Genomic DNA, 18,317 nt, shown 5'->3' with positions numbered 1-18,317 from the left:
CAATGAATGTTGTGAAGGTGAAGGTTGTTAGCTTGTCGCGGCTAGTAGTGCCTTAGCTCCGGGAGAAAACCACTCGGCTACGACTCACTGTGGATGAAATGTGAGCAATAAACTACACAATCAACAAGCCAGGCTCAGTGTGTGATCATCATAAAGGCTGCTTCAAGCAGTTGCCGTTTTAGTGACGTTTTCAATGCATAATATGCTGCTTGTATTCAGTGAATTTTCCCGTTAGCTTGTCGCGGCTAGCTTGTTAGCTCCGGGAGAAAACCACTCGGCTATGACCCATTGTAGATGAAATGTGAGCAATAAACTTCCAAATCAACAAGCCTGGCTCCGTGTGTGATCATTGTTAAACGGTTCTTTATGTGTGTGGTGGTTTTATTGACTTTATGTGTGCATATTTCTCGTTTTCACGTGATGACTCGAGGTTTAGCTTAGCATTAGCTTTCTCCGGAGGCTCTGTGCTTCATCAAGGCCCAGCGCAGAACCAGACACTGAAATAAGTGTTCTTGTCACCGGTTTTAATCTTGGGTGTTTAGGTAACAGAAACACTGATGTGTGTCTTTGTAAAAGTCTGCTGTGGCTCCGGTTCACAACACATGAAGCTAATCCTCCATGATGACTCTGTTTACATCTTAGGGCTAGACACTGCGGGGAGGGGGTTCTGCTGAGGAGCAGTGGTTGGTTACTCGGCTGGTGACGAAAGGTCGGAGGCGTATCCTGGAGGTCGAGGGCGTTTCCTAAAGGAATCAGGCGTTTTATCCCTAAAATGGCCGCCATCAGAGTTTCTACAGATTACTCGAAAATACGTGAATGTGCCAAGGCAACACTTCAGGCATGGTTTTAATGAGGGAATGACATAATAACATGATGTAAAGCTTGAAAAAGTCGATTTTGCATAATACCCCCCCTTTAACAGAGGGCCAATTTTTTTCATTGTAAAAAGACCAAGTCGCCAGTTTTAGGCCAAAGTAAAGCATAACACTGGAGAAATTACCATCTTAAATGAGATAAATGACTTAAAATTGCTTGAATAAAGGTTCCTTATGTTCAATTTGAGTCTGTTTGGACTAATCTAAGATAAAGATACAAATGCTAATGCCAATGGAAGAAGCATAAAACCCACTTTGAAATCAGACAAATAGTTTTTCACTTGAAATTATACACTATAATCTGAGCTAAGAGAATAAGGACTTGTACCTCTGGCGATAAGATGTTTTATCTGATCTAAGACCAGACCAAATTTACTCAAACTTTAGATTGAATCTCTTAATTCAAGTAGGTTTCTGTCATTTCTTCTAGAATTTCTAAAAAAGTCCAGAGTTGTACATGATATGACCTAATTGGGTGTATTGACAGTATTTCTCCCATTTAACCTTAAAAATGTTAAATTACTTTCTGATTTGTGTCATAATGTTTCTCAAAATCACCTTAAGGGCCAGAGGTTCTGTGCTAGAGGGCCGGATTTGGCCCCCGGGCCTGACGTTGCCTACCCCTGGTATACGGCAATGCTGAGCTATGTGTAATTCTAAACATCGACCACAGTGATGTAAAGTTATTTTCGACACAACATTTCTACATAACAGAACTGATGATAAGTCAGTTCCACATCACTCTGACCATGTCGGTCCAAATGTAAAACATTTCATTTACCTCTCTTTGCCCCGCAGGGGTTGGACTGCGCAGGAAATATGGAAGGAACATAATCAGGATCTATTTCGACATTCGACTTCTCACCTGAAGCAACAAAAGTGCAGTTAATGCTTCAGTTGCAAAATATCTGACAGATAAAATGAAAAGAAGGCCATCAGTCAAAATATAGATAAATACACAGACGGGATGATAATACAGTATTGTAGCCTTTCAGAGGAATACATAAAGACACTGATCGTTATCATAATTAAATCACGATTGGTGAGGATTAGTAGTTTTTACAGAATATTTATGAACACGGGTAATGATATTTGTGTGGGCTGTGTTCACACAGGATAGGAAGAATAAGAACATTATCTGTAAATGGTCCCGATTAATACAGCCAACATATCCACAGAGCTTTGTATCAAGGATCCACTCACACATTCATACACAGACACTGGATGGAAGGTAGGTTAAATGTCTTGCCCAAGGACACGACGACAGTGTGCACCTGCACTCTGGCCCGTTACGTTGGTTCCCGCCCGGGATGTGCGGCTCGTCATGGCAGACCAGACCCAGACTGCTGACGCTGGCACTCGGAGACTATACCAGATGTTATGGACCACTTTTCCCTGGCTGTGTTTTTTATTTATTTGAGCTTGGACAACATTGCTTGAGTGAAGCATTTATTTTGCGCTAAAGTAAAGTGAAGATTACTGCGCGGATTTCGAACTACTCCTGGTATTATTACGCCTTACAATATAGTCCCCCCTTTTATACGCTTAGAAAATCCACATTGTTTAATTTTGTGTAATTATACTTTGTAGTGTAACACTTCACGTAAACATATTTAAATAGGGAAAACGTGGAAGAGCTTGGTAGCTTCTATCTTGACCTGTTTTGGAGCTATAGTGGAGAGAGGGAGAGGCTAAATGCTAACGCCGTCTGCGCTGGAAGATCAGACAGGTCCTAAAGAACTCGTCAAAGCTAAGGTAAGAACATATCAGTGTGTAAAAACGGTGGCCTATTCCTTTAATATTCAATAATATTTGAATTTGAATTTGAATTAACATAATCTGCTTTCCTCTGGACCACTCGGCCGTTACACTCGGATCAACTCGTCCAACTAAAGCTGTTTCCTGCTCACAAAGTTCATAATAAGGGGACGAACTTTCTAAAGGCTCAAGTTACTGGATGTCCACTCACCACTTATGAAATGACGGCTGCAGACGTAAGTGTAGTTAGATGTTGGTTCCCATAACTTTCCCAGATCCACAGATCCATCAGCCGTCACCGCGCACCTGTTTATGGCCTTCAGCCACCTGCGTCTCCTGGCACCGCCCAACGGGATCACGTAAAACTTCACTTCCTTATTTTTAATTGAATTGACGGTGCAGCCTACGACACAACATGACTTTGGCATGTCTGCTGCACGAGGACAGCTTCACCCACGCTGTAATGGCTGCGCTTGTTGTTACAGGTCACGTGACGCAAACCCGGATATCCGTCTAATGTTGCCTTCACGTTCATGTTATCCTTTCCACTATTATTATTATTGTTATTATTATTGTTGTTATTATTGTTGTTATTATTATTATTTATTATTATTACTACTATTTATTATTATTATTATTACTATTATTATTATTATTATTATTATTATTATTATTATTATTATTATTATTATTATTATTATTATTATTATTATTATTATTAAGTCGCCATTTATTTTTATTCTTTTTCTAAGGACATTTCAGCTCCCAGTTTGGCGTTCGCTGTTCGGTTTTCTCCTCCACAAGTGTATTTACTGTTATTCTTAGACCACGTGAGGACGGTATGAGGGCGGTATGAGTGCGCTGTGGAAATGCTGCCATCTAGTGGTGTCGAAGTGTAAACCTCTACAGTCGGTGAAGCCCTGGCTGCAGCAGCATCACCTTCGCTGCTTTTCCAAAACAGAGCTCGTGTTATTCGATGTTCAGAAACACGTGTCCGCTCCACAGGACAATACAGCGCAGTGTGAGGTGAACAAATGAATCCTTATTTCTGCATCATTCAGGCTGAGAATGTGCACGAGGCTGCAGTGACGTCATGTGAACTTCCTTCAGTCTGAGGGCTGAGCAGGACAAGGAGACACTACTGTTCCAGGCAGACCAGGACCATCCACTGCTCAAGGTAAAACACGACTTTATAAAAGCTATGGGCATCTTCAATATGGAACTGCAGACCCACAATACTGTTTCCTGTTGTAGATAGGCTTGTTTTGTTTAAAAAAAAAAAAAGATATATTCAGACATCACCATATATCTGAATATATATGCTGTTGATTTCGTCGACTAAAATAATTAGTTGTAATTTTAGTCGACATAATATTTTTGCCGACCAAAATTGGACTTAAACTAAATTAAATGTTGTGTTTAAGACTAAAACTTGACTAAAATATGAATAAAAATGAATCATCCAAACTTCCACTGACAGTTTGAAAGAGCCTCATATCATTAACAGTAAAGTATTAACAGTAAAGTATTTACAGTAAAGTATTTACAGTAAAGTATTTACAGTAAAGTATTTACAGTAAAGTGCCAAAGGAGCAGAGCTGAGCTTGGTTCATTTGGAGAAGCTCCATAAAGGAGGACCTTGATTAAACATGATTATAATAAATATTATTATGCAAAGTCAAATTTGTTAAGTTAAATTTGTCTTAAATTTAGTCGACTTAATTTATTGCAATTTTAGTCGACAAAGATTAAAATCATTTGACTAAATAAAACAAAATTACGTTTTCATCAAAAGACTAAAACTAAATTAAAATATCTTATTAAATATCAAAATTAACACTGCAGCACATTTTAATGAGCCAAATAAAATGCCAAACATCAAAACACTTCAAAATAACAAGTCTATCTTGATATAAGAACATTTTGCTATGCCTGGTGACTTATTCGATGTATCACTGGTGTATACAATTATTAGTAACAGAGTAATTAGTAACACACTATCATATTCCCATGACCCAAATACTGAAGTACTTTAGTATTGTTTCATGTGAAAGTGTGTGCGTTTGTTTCTCTATAGTTAATGTTGTAGCCACTTCAACAAGAACACATCATTTCAAGTAAAAAATGTTTTTATTATGTTATTGATCCATTTATCTGTTTGTAAAAAGGGAAATTGTGATGAATGTGGTGAATGAGTCGGTCGGCCTCAGCTGTGGCAGTTCTTTCCACTGAGTGAATGGCCAGTTGGACAGTGTGAACCTCCTCCTGTGCTTCGTGCAGTGCACTGGTTCCAGTGAGTCAAAGACAGTCATGTGACATGTGTCGCCCTGACCCCTCCTGTTGTGACCCGCAGTCGCAGCCATGCCCTGGGTGTGCCTCCTCCTCCTCCTGGCTCCTCTGGCCTCAGCTCAGACGTACCACTGGGGTCCATGTCCCACCCCCAAAGTGCAGCCGGGCTTCAGCCTGGAGAAGGTAACAGGGACACAAGACTTACAGAGGGAGTTTGTGACATTCTTGGAGGTCATTGTTCCTGCACTGTCTGAAACACTATTTACTCAAGTTCAACAAAAAGTGTGGGATTTGTTTTTTCATAATCTCATTTTAAAGAACTAACTCAGAAATACAAGCGCCTCTGAAACGACCTATAATGATCCCCTGTCATTTACTCACTGTCACCTCTCATGTGTAAAAGACAAAAGAACAAAGAACACAGAGCCGTGTGTGCTTCACGCCGTTTATTCCATATTGGATTGTTTCTGGAGCGATCACGTATCACAGACCCTCAGTAAAAACTATGTGACTGTAGTCTTTAGTGAACATGCTCTCCCTCTGACAGTACCTGGGCCGGTGGTATGAGATAGAGAAGCTCCCAGCATCCTTTGCCAAAGGGAAGTGCATCGAGTCAAACTTCTCTGTCAGAAAAGACGGGACCATCGAGGTGACCAACTTTCAGTTTTAGTAAGTCATTTTATTCCTTCCTTTTCATGAGGGCTCCACTGCGATCTGCCGCCTAACGTGATGATGAACAACGACCACAGGAAAGGCTGCTGTTAATCCTGTTGTCGTTTGTGTCGCAGTAAGGACAAGTTGAGGAAAGTGGAAGGCACCGGGGTGACTCCGGATCCCAGGGAAGCGGCCAAACTCGCCCTGGGCTTCTCCTACTGTGAGTATCAGCCGATATTCTTCACCATGTGACAGAAAACAAATGATTGTGGGTGTATGGTGGTCCGAGGGCTCATGTTTACTAAAAATGGTGCATAACCTACCTTTAAATACTCGCTCATGACAGAAACACACACTGCTGTAACGCCCTCCTCTCTCTAGTTACTCCCTACAGTCCGTACTGGGTGCTCTCCACAGACTACGCCACCGTGTCCGTGGTTTACTCCTGCGCTGATGTCCTGCGCATCTTCCACGTGGAGTACGCCTGGATCCTGGGCCGGTCCCGCTTCCTGCCCGGGGAGGCCATCCGCTACGCCCAGGGACTGCTGCTGGAGGAGGGCATCGACCTGTACAAGATGAGGGCCACGGACCAGGAGGGGTGCAAGGACTAGAGTAGTGAGGACACAGCTCAGAGAAAAGAGCATCATGGAATCAGCAGATTTTAAAGACCTCGGGGAGTCCTGGTATTTCCTTACAGCCTAAGCCACATCTTCCATTTTGATTTGATGTCAGAGAATTTGTGATTATTTAAAAGCTGAAGAGAATGTTTCTGATATGAAGGTCACATCTGCTTGTGGTGGTAACCTGTTATTGTTTATGTATTTCAGTGTATTTTTGAGTACTTTTGGAAATAATAAACACATCTTTGTGTGTTGGTGAAACTGGTTTGCCAACAGATGAATCTGGAGGAACTATTTAAAGCAGAACATGCCAAACACTTGCAGTACAGGCAACACACACGAAGGTCTCGAAGTCACATAACTGTATTTTTACTTTCTTACATCTATGTTTTATGTTTGTTTGTTTGTTTGTTTTTTATTGATTTTAAGTATGGAAGTCAAAATCATGGTCAAAACAAATCATCTACAATCATTTTAGTAGAATAAAGCTGAGCACACACAGTACACGATGTTTTGCCTCATGACGTGTTGAAATCTGAATATTGTATATTTATCTGTGTTGATCAGTGCACATCATTTTCTATAGATCTCAACAGTCCCACCCACCCCCGGTGACGTGTCAGGGTCCGAGCCAGGCTCTTACAGGCACTCTTGCGGCTCTGGCATGAGGCCGGCTAATCATCCATGTGCTAAAAGTACTTCCATGAATCCGTGAATTCATGACACCAACACTTGGTATTTACACCAAAGAAACAAACAAAACTTGAAAAATGACAACATTACTTGTTACTTGTATGTTGTATGTCCATGAGTTGACACATATTAGCCGGCGCAGTGATGTTTAACTCTTAATAATGTACTTTTTCGAAAGGTCAATGCTGAAAATACACAAGTGAGGGCCCGACCGCCACAGGCTCCACACTCAAGCCGCCTCCACCATATATACCATATAATAAAGGTCTTTATTATATGACATCTGTGGCCTCCACTCTCAGGATGGGAAATGCACGGGAATCGACTCCCTGATTTATCAGATTCATACTAACGCTTGAAATTATCTTTTGTAAACTCCACTGTCGTTAAAGGCACACTGTGTAAGATTCTGGACTACTGTTGTCATCAGTACAAAACATAGGCGGCACGGTAGCACAGTGGTTAGTGTTTGTGCTTCACAGCTAGAAGGTCCAGGTTCGATTCCCACCAGGGATGGGGCCTTTCTGTGTGGAGTTTGCATGTTCTCCCCGTGTCTGTGTAGGTTTCCTCCGGGTACTCCGGTTTCCCCTACCATCACATACATTTTAATGAACATGTAGCTAGCCAATAATAGTTACATAAACAACAACCATGTCCATGCTGCTGATGGAATGGAGTGAGTCCAAAAAGGCATCATTCACTGAGTGTTTGTATTTCTTTCACGTGGTTCAGTCACAAACTCTCGCTAATCTGCTCCTCCCCAGAAGTCTTAATGTAATTTATTTAAAAGGCAGCCTATTCATATTACTTAGAAAATGACGTAAAAGACTTGATTAACAAATGAATACACAAATCGCCTGCCTGCGATTAGTTACACAGGCGAGTGGCGAAGATGTTTCCTTTGTGAACTATACACCCATCTCGTGGTCACATGTGGGAACTGCAGGCGGGTGCAGAGAAAAAAAAAAAACCCTTTAATTGTTTCATGCTCATTTTTGTTTCCCATTATATTTCAACTTGTCAACATTGCTTTTCCACTTAATACAATGATTTACAAAGCCTACTTCAACTTTAGTAAATAATAAAACAGTCCCTAATTACTTCATTTATATGCCAATTCATTTAGTAAGACTTATTAGCGTTAAAATCATAAAATATTGAAACCTTTTTTTATTCGCCAATAACAATGTAAAGTAGGCCTATTATTTTGAAATCCCAAATGCAGGCGTTGTTTAATTAAATGAATAAATTGATAATTTCCTTTGCTTGCACCGCCATCCGATGGACGCCTTTAGCAACTGCAGGTGAATAAACAAACATTTTTTAACTACCTCCTGCCTCACAGCAGGAGGGTCCTGGGTTAAATTCCCTTACAGTGTGGAGTTCACCTGCTCCCCAGCATAAGATAAGATAAACGTTATTCGCCCCAGAGGGGTTAGTCTTGTGCTACAGAGCCGCTCGTCTACACACACAGTTCATACAATCACACATGACGAAACATTCACACTGATTCACACTAAAACATAAAACATGTGCATTAGGTGAATCCTCCAGCAGGTGATTCTGACCATCAGCCTGGCTCCACATCTGGAGATGGTCCCCAGATGCTCTACGCTCCTGCCCTCTGCTCCTGACGGGTCGCCTCAGTGGAAGGAGGGGCCACATGCAGAGACACATTTTGTAATGACACATAAATGATCTTAACCTTTAATCTGCATCATGTGTTTAGCTCATTGTGTCATAGAAACACATGTGGGGAGAATGATTATTTTGACCAAGACAATTATTTTGAATAGAAAAATTATAAAATGTGTAACATTGTCCATATAAATCACAGACATCAGAGGAAATGCTTTACAGCAGTTTTTTCAGTTTATTTATGATATAATGATGATAAGACACACAACTGGATATGACGTAGCAGACCTTTCAGCCAATCAGAGCGCAGGCTCACCTGCCCAAACGCCCTCTGGCTGATTCACGTGTTTTCATTGGACAGAGCGAGTGTCCGTCAAATCTAGTTGAAAAACCCGCGAGCTAAACACAGCTGTGATGTTTTATATTTTTATCCTTAAATGACGAAACTGCGGAGAAATGAACGAGCTCAGTTTGATCAGGACATTTGGAGCACGTTCTCCAGAGGAACTCTGACAGAGACGCAGGACTTTGTGGAGAACAACAGCGGAGCCGAGGCCAGACTTTGCCGGGATGACATGTGGAGTTTACCCGCATCAGACGCACTGGAACCCGGTGCGGACCCGAGGCTCGCCGCGGTCACCGGAGAACCGGACGTACGGGAGACACGGAGTCTGAGACACGAGGACGTTTGAGGACAGAGATGGAAGTGACAGGAGAAATATGGAGCTGGCAGTGACGCATATGGAGGAGAAGACACCAAGACATCAATGGTAAGTAATGCTTTGGTGTCGCTGTTGTTGTGAGTAAAATGGCGATTACCTATAGCTTACCCATGTAATATAATATAATATGAGAGTGGTGAACTGTGACGCTGCTGCGGTTGGGGAGGTGTGATGCGTAATAGCGCAGTGCGCGCTTGGAGAGCCTTTGGCACCGCTGGACGTTCAGCTCCTCCACAGGTGTGGCGGGCTGAACATCTGGGGCTGCTTTTTGCCCTCACATATATACTGCAATTGGGGCTTATTTTACAAGTTTGTGATTCATTTCTTTGCGTTTGACTTTTGGAATCGTGTCAAAGTTGTTCAGATACACTACGTAGAATAAAGTCGTTTCTGAATTGGGTTAAATGTAATGTGCATCCCCTCAATGGGAGCCTGGGGGCGCTGTTTTAACAAACGTCTTATATGGTCGTAGTTCAGGGATAAGACAAACGAGCACTTGTGTCGCTTTCTATTGGAGGACAGTCTCCTGTGGGCCAGGGCACTTTAGAAGAGGAAGAGAGGGAGCCGAGGCACTGAACAACAGTTTGATGCAGACTGGAGCATGACCAATATCACAAATTCAATCATCTCATTTTCAGAGCAGACCTTTTGAAGAGCAAACGACTCTGATGCAAAAGTAAAAAAAAATAATAAAAAAAACGGGGCCCCGGAAGTAGACTCAATCTCTTCATTTATACCTGGGCAGGTCATAGCTTTGAAATGGTCAGGCCAAACGGTTTCCCTGCGGAGGAGGCAATATGGTCTTTGTAAATCCTTTTTGTAAATATTTTGCCACGTCATGTGATCAGAATCATGTGATCAGTATCATGTGATCAGAATCATGTGATCAGAATCATGTGATCAGAATAGGTGTGTTTAAGATGCCGTTGTGTCTCGCCTGGATGATCGGCGAGAGTAGCCGGCGCAACGGGGGCGGAGAAAAAAAGTCTGAAGCCAATCCGACCCTCCACATGCAGAGAACAACGAGAGTGGCCTCAGATCACGCAGCGTGTCGTTCAGATATCGCGTTCATTTAAAGTTTATCCTAAATAAAAGTCATTCACCTCCTGCTCTGTTTCCTTCACTCCAGTGACATTATTCTTCATCAGAGAAAACTTTCCCATTTGTTTGTTTGTTCAAGTTTGTGAGATAAATACGTCCTTTTAAATCATTAGTTTAGCATCAAACATGAGCTCTATTTTAGGGGCGATGCATAACTTTAATAGTTTCAGTCATAGTTTATTTGTTCAGATCTAAAGGGGAGAGGGGAGGGGGCGAGGAGCACGTTTGTGATCACAGCAGACTCGTATCCGATCACCTGAGCGTGAGCCGTGGACAGGTGGGCGTTTTCCCATCATGCACGGGGCCTCTGGACAGATGCAGCGGCTGATCAAGTCGGCTGCTCTCGTTGGGGTCTCACGATCTTTCCGTGCCCCACGTGCCCGTGACATCAGAGCCCGTCTGGAGCAAGTCGGACAGAAATCTAACCGGCACCGAGAGTCTGCAGTCGGCTGTAAAAACTGCGTCCGTCTGGCTCATCTCAAACACACCTTATGTGATCAGAATCATGTGATCAGAATCATGTGATCAGAATCATGTGATCAGAGTCATGTGATCAGAATCATGTGATCAGAATCATGTGATCAGAATCATGTGATCAGAATCATGTGATCAGAATCATGTGATCAGAATCATGTGATCAGAATCATGTGATCAGAGTCATGTGATCAGAATCATGTGATCAGAATCATGTGATCAGAATCATGTGATCAGAATCATGTGATCAGAATCATGTGATCAGAATCATGTGAGCACCCTCACTTCAAATGGGGCTCACACCTGTGTTGTCACTTACCCTGATGAAAACTCTCACGAGTCAATAAATTGCAATTTGCTTAATCCAGAGTGCCTCGGCTCCCTCTCTTCCTCTTCCAAAGTCTTTGAAGATTAATGTGAATCTCCTCCAGTTGAGAATCACTGGCCTAAATATGTCCGACTTCATATTGACTGCAGCCCTGATCGTGTGTGATCGCTCACATTATAAAAACTGCTTAAATGAAGCTCCTATTCACTCCATGATTGTCTTTGTTGATGGTCCGTGAGCTGTCATCGCTCTTGTAAATCACAACGTTATCCTCCGGAGCGACTGAGGCGTGCGCATGGATCACTCTGAGTGCAGGGGCTCCTCATCTGACTAATTATATCCCTGTTCACGTCTGTACGCTGCATTAGTCTGAATGGAGCACTGGGATGTGGGAGAAGGAGACGCCGGGCTGCAAATCTCACCAAGCTAATTGTGTGTGAATGCTATGAAGGCAAATGGCCTTATTATTCCCCTTTGCTTGTTAATATGATAATCGGTACAAGCAGGGATGTGGCGTTGGAAGACAGTCTGAAGCCAGGAGGTAAAATCTTGGATGTTTTTTTCACAGAACAGATATTTTTTATGAAATGAGTGCTTGTATTTTATTCTATCTATTGAGTGAAATAACCCCGGTTTGTAGTTTGTTGGTCGTCCCACCACATGTTAATGATCAAAATATAGGCTAATGGTATTTTTGAAAACTAGATTTAGGAAACATTATGATTCTGTTTCATTAATGCAGCATAGATGCCAAAGAAGTATCATCCAGGTAGTGTAGACCAGTGGTTCTCAACGGGCTTGGTACAGGACCCACCATCAACCAGGGGCGGCCCGGCCATATGTCCATTCTGGAAGATCACAGAAGGGCCACAGGCTCTAGGGCCACCAGTCTAAATGTTCTCCTTAACCTCTTAAACCCCCGCCTTAACCAAGCTTTACCCAAATCTAAGAGCTTAAAAGCAAAGCATCAAAAATAGCGACGAGTGAGCCAGAAAAGCAACGAAAATGTGACCAAAAAGTGACTAAGACGTGACGAAAACATGACAACAAAGCAACGAAATAAGCAATGGAAAAACCGACAAAAAACTGACGAAAACACCACAAAAAGCCACAAAAAAGTAATGAAAAAACAACAAAAACATGCTGCAACAATGTAACAAAAGGGTGCAATCACTTAGCTTTCAAATGAGGCGTTATGCTGTTGCTCTCCAGTGGACAAGCTTATAGATTTGGGTAAAACCGAACTGGAGGAAATGCACTCGGTTAAAGGTCCTATATCATTCAAAATCGACTTTTTGGAGCTTTTAGCCATGTTGTTATGCTATCTCCTTATCAAAAACACCCCCAGAGTGGTTTGTGGCTTCATTCACGCAGCTCTCAGTAATCCTCCTGAATCCTGCTCTCTGAGGCTCCGCCCTCTCCTGCTGAACGACTGAGTGTTCAGTTGTGTCGACACAGCGGAACGGAAGTGCTCGACGTCTGTAATGTAATGTCTTAATTCTATGCTTACGGACGGATTTTAATTTGTAAAACAGCTTTTTCATTATTACTGTCGTAAGAGAGAAACAAAGAGAAAAAAAAAGGAAAAAAAAAAAAAAAAGGATGTGCCTGAGGTGCTTCCAGGTCAGCTGTGGCCAAAACAAACACATCGCGTCTGAACAGATCAGTCATGTTTGCGCTGCAGCTGAAGATGGAGCTCGTTATAACTGGACACACCTGTTCTTTATTCTTACCTAACGATCATGTCACGGAGAAAAAGAAGCGCGTTTGGCTACGAGGACGAGGAGTTTATTCAACCTTTTTCAAGAAGAGGCCACTTGAAGTTGTTTTTTTCTCCAGGATTCAGCGACTATCACCAAAATATTGTTTTTCTGTGATTGTCACTGATGGATGTTTGGGGAACCTTCGCCTGAATCAAAGTGGATTAACTTTTATAACCAACGCGAGTCCCACAATGTAAACAGAGATGGATCAGAGCGGTGAGTCAATCCAAACGCGGGTTAGCATATTAGCATGTGTGTTAGCCATTTATGAAGCTGTGTTGCAGATGTCAACTCCGTATAACTGCATTGTGAAGTAACTTCACTTATTGCTGTTTATTTATATTACGGTAAAGTATGTGCGGAGAGAGGGGGCGGAGTTAACTGAATCGAAGCGTTGTGTCTTCCGGGTTTGAAAAATACCTCCAGAAAACACTTATATTTATCACAAAAATGAGTGCTCAATAGCGGTAGAGGTACAATCATTCATATAAATGCCTATACTTAACTTTGGAATGGCTAAAATAGCATGATATAGATCCTTTAAGACGGGAGGTAAGAGGTTCACATATGTCTTTGTGGAAGTGCTGCATTTACGCTAATTTGGGCCAGGCTGGTCAGAGTCCAGGGCCCTTTTTCAGTCCCAGTCTGTCCCTGCCATCAACCTATGACGACATATCTAGGGCTAAATCATTTCAGTCTTTAAAATCTCTGCAGTAGAATCGTTGAAAAACTGTTAATAAACATTGTATATAGTCAGTACTTGTACAACCCCTCCTACTACAACTTCCCCTGATGAAGAAATCCAAACCATTGTGTAAGGCTTTGCTGTTTATTATTTTTTCCTACAACAGCAAATTACAGAAGCAGTATTGAAAATAAAAGTCTGATTTTCTTCCTTGTAAAAAAAAACAAAAAACAAAATCTGCACAAAGTCCGTTGACAGTACAAAACGAAGCGTTAATATGACCATGGCAGGGGAGGGGGCAAATCCATTTCATTTTTTTTTTTTTACATTTCAGAATTATATCACATAATCTGAAACTACATATAAAAACGAAACAGTTTTTTTTTTTTCAATTTTCCCACATTTCTCTTTTTTTTTTTTTTTTGCAAATGATCGCTAAAAACACATAAATCTTTTTTTTAAATATATTTATCAGTGCAACATCTTTTGAGTCCAGCGCTACAGTATCCGTTTTCTCTAGCTTTAAGTCCTTTAGCTACTGTCCGAAAGAGCTTGAAGCGTTAAAGACAAGAGGGGTGAAAAAAGAAATTGCGGGACGCCCAAAGAAAGAGTTGAAGTCTTCACCACAACACGACGTAAAGCACACACAGGTATAAAAAAAACACCCTTGGATCGATATCGTGATTGTTAAGCGGCTCCCGTGGGCTCCCTGTAAGGGTCCCAAAAACGGGGCCCTTTACCCAAAAAAAGGTTCTCACAAAGTTCCAAATCCTCTTGTAGGGTCCTGCGACGGAATTGTCCCAAGAAGAGTTCACAAAGAGGAGGGGGGGGATTGGAGAGGAGCTAAAAAGTCGTACAAAAGCTCTACAAAGCCAGCCTTTTGTTGGTGACGTCGGTGAGTGGCGGTGGTTTCGTCGGGTGGAAACGTCCTTTGGTGAAGCCGCAGAGAGGAACTGTTGTTTGTTTGTTTTTTCTTAACCTGATTGAGGTAATGTCCCCGCCCTCCCCCACACTGATCCCAGGTCAGTTTCACAAAACGCACCAGGAAAGAAAATGCTTAATGATACGTAAACAGTTAAGTGTTGGATTGGCGACGAAACAAATAAAAGTTCAATTGTGTTAGCATAGCGAGTGTTATTTTGCATTTCTTTAGCTAGGATTGTTGGTGCTAGCTTGTTGTTTACATCCCAAATCATAGGGAAAACTGAATGATCTTTTTCCGAACCATTGAGAGTAGCTACATTTAGGCCCGTTAGCTTGAGGCGACCTGTCAGTAAGGATTTACTTTCCAATCAAAAGGTCGTAAGATCAAATCTGGCTTGAGGCAAAGGCCACTGTTGTTGAGTAAGACCCTCTCACTCATTGGACTGGTTGTGACAGGAAGGGCATCTGGTGTTTACTTCTGAAAACTCTCTCTCTCTCCTCAGTTTACAGACTATCACTTCATGTAATGGAGATGGACATGACATTGTTTGATATACCGTACTGTTAGCGGATTGTAAGCTACTACTGTTTTCACCCGCTCTGAACCATGTGGCTAATTTACACATTTTCACCCGCTAACGGCGTAGCGTTTAGCTCTTTTGCCCCGAGCCCGACTAGAAATTGGGGCCGAGATAACACATGGAGGCGTTGTCCCGTAGTTCAGCCCTTTACTTCGACCGCTATCAGACTGCCGGGTGTATCGCTCACGTTTCTAAAGCAGCGAGGCCAGCGCTTCGATACCAATGGGGGCTGGCTGCTCTGCTTTATGACCACAACACTGGGGGGCGCCATTGCTGTAGTACCTCCATATCGCCGCTAGTCCCCCATTGAAAAGCATTGGAGTTTAGACAACTTAAAAACAACTTTTCAACAATTTTTTCAACACTAGACTAGGCTAGATGTTCCTCCTGAGATAACGCTGGGTTAGTCACAGTATATGAAACCAGGCTGGTTTTCGTAAGAATAATTTTTGAAATCTCGTACTTAATGAGGCTCAGACTGTTAGCATTGGAGCAGCGCGAGCTACACGCAAGGGCCGAGTCTACGGTGAAAATCCCGCCCGTATGCCCTTTTTAGGAACATGCTTCGTCAGAGCTGGGGGGGGGGAGTCTGTAAATCCTCCATGAATTCCCCCTCGACCGTGGTCACTATGGTAAACGGGGAGGACTGAGCAGAAGACGTCCATTATTTTTTACAGTCTATGTTCGATACCGACGCTACACCAAGACCATCGCTTTACGCTCTTTACCTCAGAACAGTTTTAACTCACAGTTGGCTAAAAAAAGTAGTTTCATGGTGTCCATTTTAGTACGTAAAAGTATGAGTATGAGTTGAGGAGGAGATGAAAATGAAACGGCAAAGAGGAGGGATACCTGTCCCGCACAGCGCTCATCTCTCGGCCCTGGTGCAGTGTGTGTGTGCGCAATGTGATACATTCAATCCCAACCTTTATAAAAACTGCAAAAACAAAAAATCCGAAAGCCTGCATGTGTGAAGATGTTTTAACGTTGCTGTCACCTCTACCTCGGTCTTTTGTATTGTTAGCTAGCTGAAATAAACAAAACTGGACACTTCCTTGACTTTCATTTTGTCTCCAAACATTTTATTAGTCTGAAAAAAGGCCCACTCGGCAACAGTAAGCACACCTTGGACATTTTGTGAAACTGACCCCGCGTCTCGTCCTTGTGACATCAGCGGTGACATCACGACATTATGGCTGCTGCTACACACTGACGAGCGACTCTTCGCGACCAGACGGGCCGTACAGAAGCTACAATTACTTACAGCATCATGAAAAGTGATGATAGCACCAATCTTCAGTTAGTTAGCGAGGGCCTTCCGAGAAACCCTCCCTTTTTTGAAAAGAGACTCCTAACGCTAGCTAGGGAATCGAGAACAAAGTGCATTCAAGCTAGTATTGTCCAAAAACAACAATCCACAGTGACGAGGTGACGCGCTAATGTTGGCTAAAGCGAAGCAGCGATGATTGTTGCTTTTAATTCATTTTTTTTGTTTGATTTTTTTGGTATGTCGGCAGCTAGCGTAGCATCGCCGCCTCTTCTGCCGATGCTATGAGCTATGCTACATTAAACTATACTGGTGCCGAGTCAACACAATAGTCAAACGATGAGGTTTTTTTGCTAACTTAGCTAACATTGCTATGAATGGGAAACAGCAACTAATGGGTGGCTTGAATGCACGCTGCAAATAAAGGAAAATAACAGAGATAAAAAATAACACGCCATTCACAGAACAGTCAGGATTATATTTACACGCACACGCAACACACACACACACATACATACGACCCATGAAAAAAGGGATACTGCAGCCATCTTTACTTTCGTTAAAAGGGGCATTAAAATATATTAAAACATATATTTACAGTGCGATTTCCTGGACATGAAACAATGAACAGACAAAAAAAAAAAAAGCTCTGATAGATTAGATCCCGTTTTGTGATGAGTTTGCGAGTTTCGCCCCTGTTTCCCGTCGCTAGAACCGCGGGGCATGATGGGAAGGCACTGTCAGAAAGAACCACACACATTTGCCATGAGTGACGAGGGGGGAGGGGTCAAAAAAAGGGCAAGGGTCATGTGTGAATGGCACACCCTGTATATGCCATCATCTACAGTTTTGCTGGATATGGTTCCTTTTTTTTTCTTAGAAATCCGTGAAAAATTAAAAACAGCCTTCATCAACTTAAAAAAAAAAATCTCTCTGTGGGAAAAAAAGAATGATAAATACTTTAAACATTATTAATAAATTGGTCTCAACACCAGCATCCGATTGTAAAAATGAATGAAAATCATAATAGAAAATTAAAATATCATCTAGATCGTATGTACATATTTTTTCTGTATTTATTTTGTACACAGTGACCCCTACTGGTAGGTTTCTTTTACGGCAGCTCCTGAGAAAAATGTAGCAGTCCAGAGTTGACCTCCCACTGGTTGCGTCCCTCTGACAGGTCGAGCGCGGGGCAGTCCGTAGAGCCCGCCCGCTCGCGCTAGTGCTTGAGGGGGATGTGCCTAAACAGTCTTTGCGCGCACTCCTACGGGAAATCCCGCGCATTTACCGCACAGTCTTTTTCATCGTCGGGGAAAAAAAGTCCTTCCATCCCTCACGCCTCCGAGTACGAGCTCTGTACGTTTAGTTTGTCTTTCTTTAGCTTGACGCCGTCCACCAGTTCAAAGTTATAGTTCTCCAGAGCCGATAAGTTCCTGTCCGACATGCCGCCGTGAGAGCAGGCGCAGTACAGCACCACGCCACAGATGGCGCCCAAGAACACGCCCAGGGCCGACATGGCGATGATGGTGATGAGGATGGGGTCGAGCGTCTTCAGCATGTTGCCCGCGCCGCTGATCTGGTTGGTCTCCACCAGGTCTGGATACTCGGTGATCTCCTCCACTGCAAAGACACAAGGGAGAAACATGTCATTGGTTTCAATTACAATAGACCAGGAGAGCGGAATATATTATTTTAAAGGGGGGGTATTATGCAAAATGGACTTTTTCAAGCTTTACATCATGTTATTATGTCATTCCCTCATTAAAAACATGCCTGAAGTGTTGCCTTGGCACATTCACGTATTTTTGAGTCATCTGTAAAAACTCTGATGGCGGCCATTTTAGGGATAGGTTTGCCTGAGTCCTCCTAGGAACGCCCCCACCTCCCGGAGACGCCTCCGAGCTTTTCGCCGAGTAACCAACCACTGCTCCTCAGCAGAACC

The 18,317-nt window shown here is 42.6% G+C and overlaps 2 protein-coding genes across 3 annotated transcripts in view; one reads left to right on the top strand and one right to left on the bottom strand.

Moving 5' to 3' along the window:
* Positions 1-4,969: 4,969 nt before the first annotated feature.
* Positions 4,970-6,276, top strand: LOC306978006 (apolipoprotein D-like). The gene is made up of 4 exons (XM_079576465.1): positions 4,970-5,105; positions 5,470-5,591; positions 5,711-5,796; positions 5,958-6,276. The coding sequence occupies exons 1-4, from the start codon at positions 4,995-4,997 to the stop codon at positions 6,185-6,187; spliced, it is 549 nt and encodes a 182-aa protein (XP_079432591.1). The 5' UTR covers positions 4,970-4,994; the 3' UTR covers positions 6,188-6,276.
* A 10,295-nt stretch (positions 6,277-16,571) lies between these two features.
* The window catches only part of nrp1a (neuropilin 1a), a 117,638-nt gene continuing 115,892 nt past the window's right edge, over positions 16,572-18,317 (bottom strand). For both annotated transcript variants that reach the window (XM_079575918.1, XM_079575919.1), the window contains exon 17: positions 16,572-17,995. In XM_079575918.1, coding sequence (XP_079432044.1) covers positions 17,709-17,995 — 287 coding nt within the window. In that variant the 3' untranslated portion in view covers positions 16,572-17,708. The remainder of the gene's footprint in view (positions 17,996-18,317) is intronic.

The sequence above is a fragment of the Gobius niger genome, assembly GCF_951799975.1.
Source record: "Gobius niger genome assembly, chromosome: 18".
Taxonomy (NCBI): Eukaryota; Metazoa; Chordata; class Actinopteri; order Gobiiformes; family Gobiidae; genus Gobius; species Gobius niger.
Note: the sequence above shows the minus strand (reverse complement) of the source record. Positions and strands in the feature narration are given on the sequence as shown.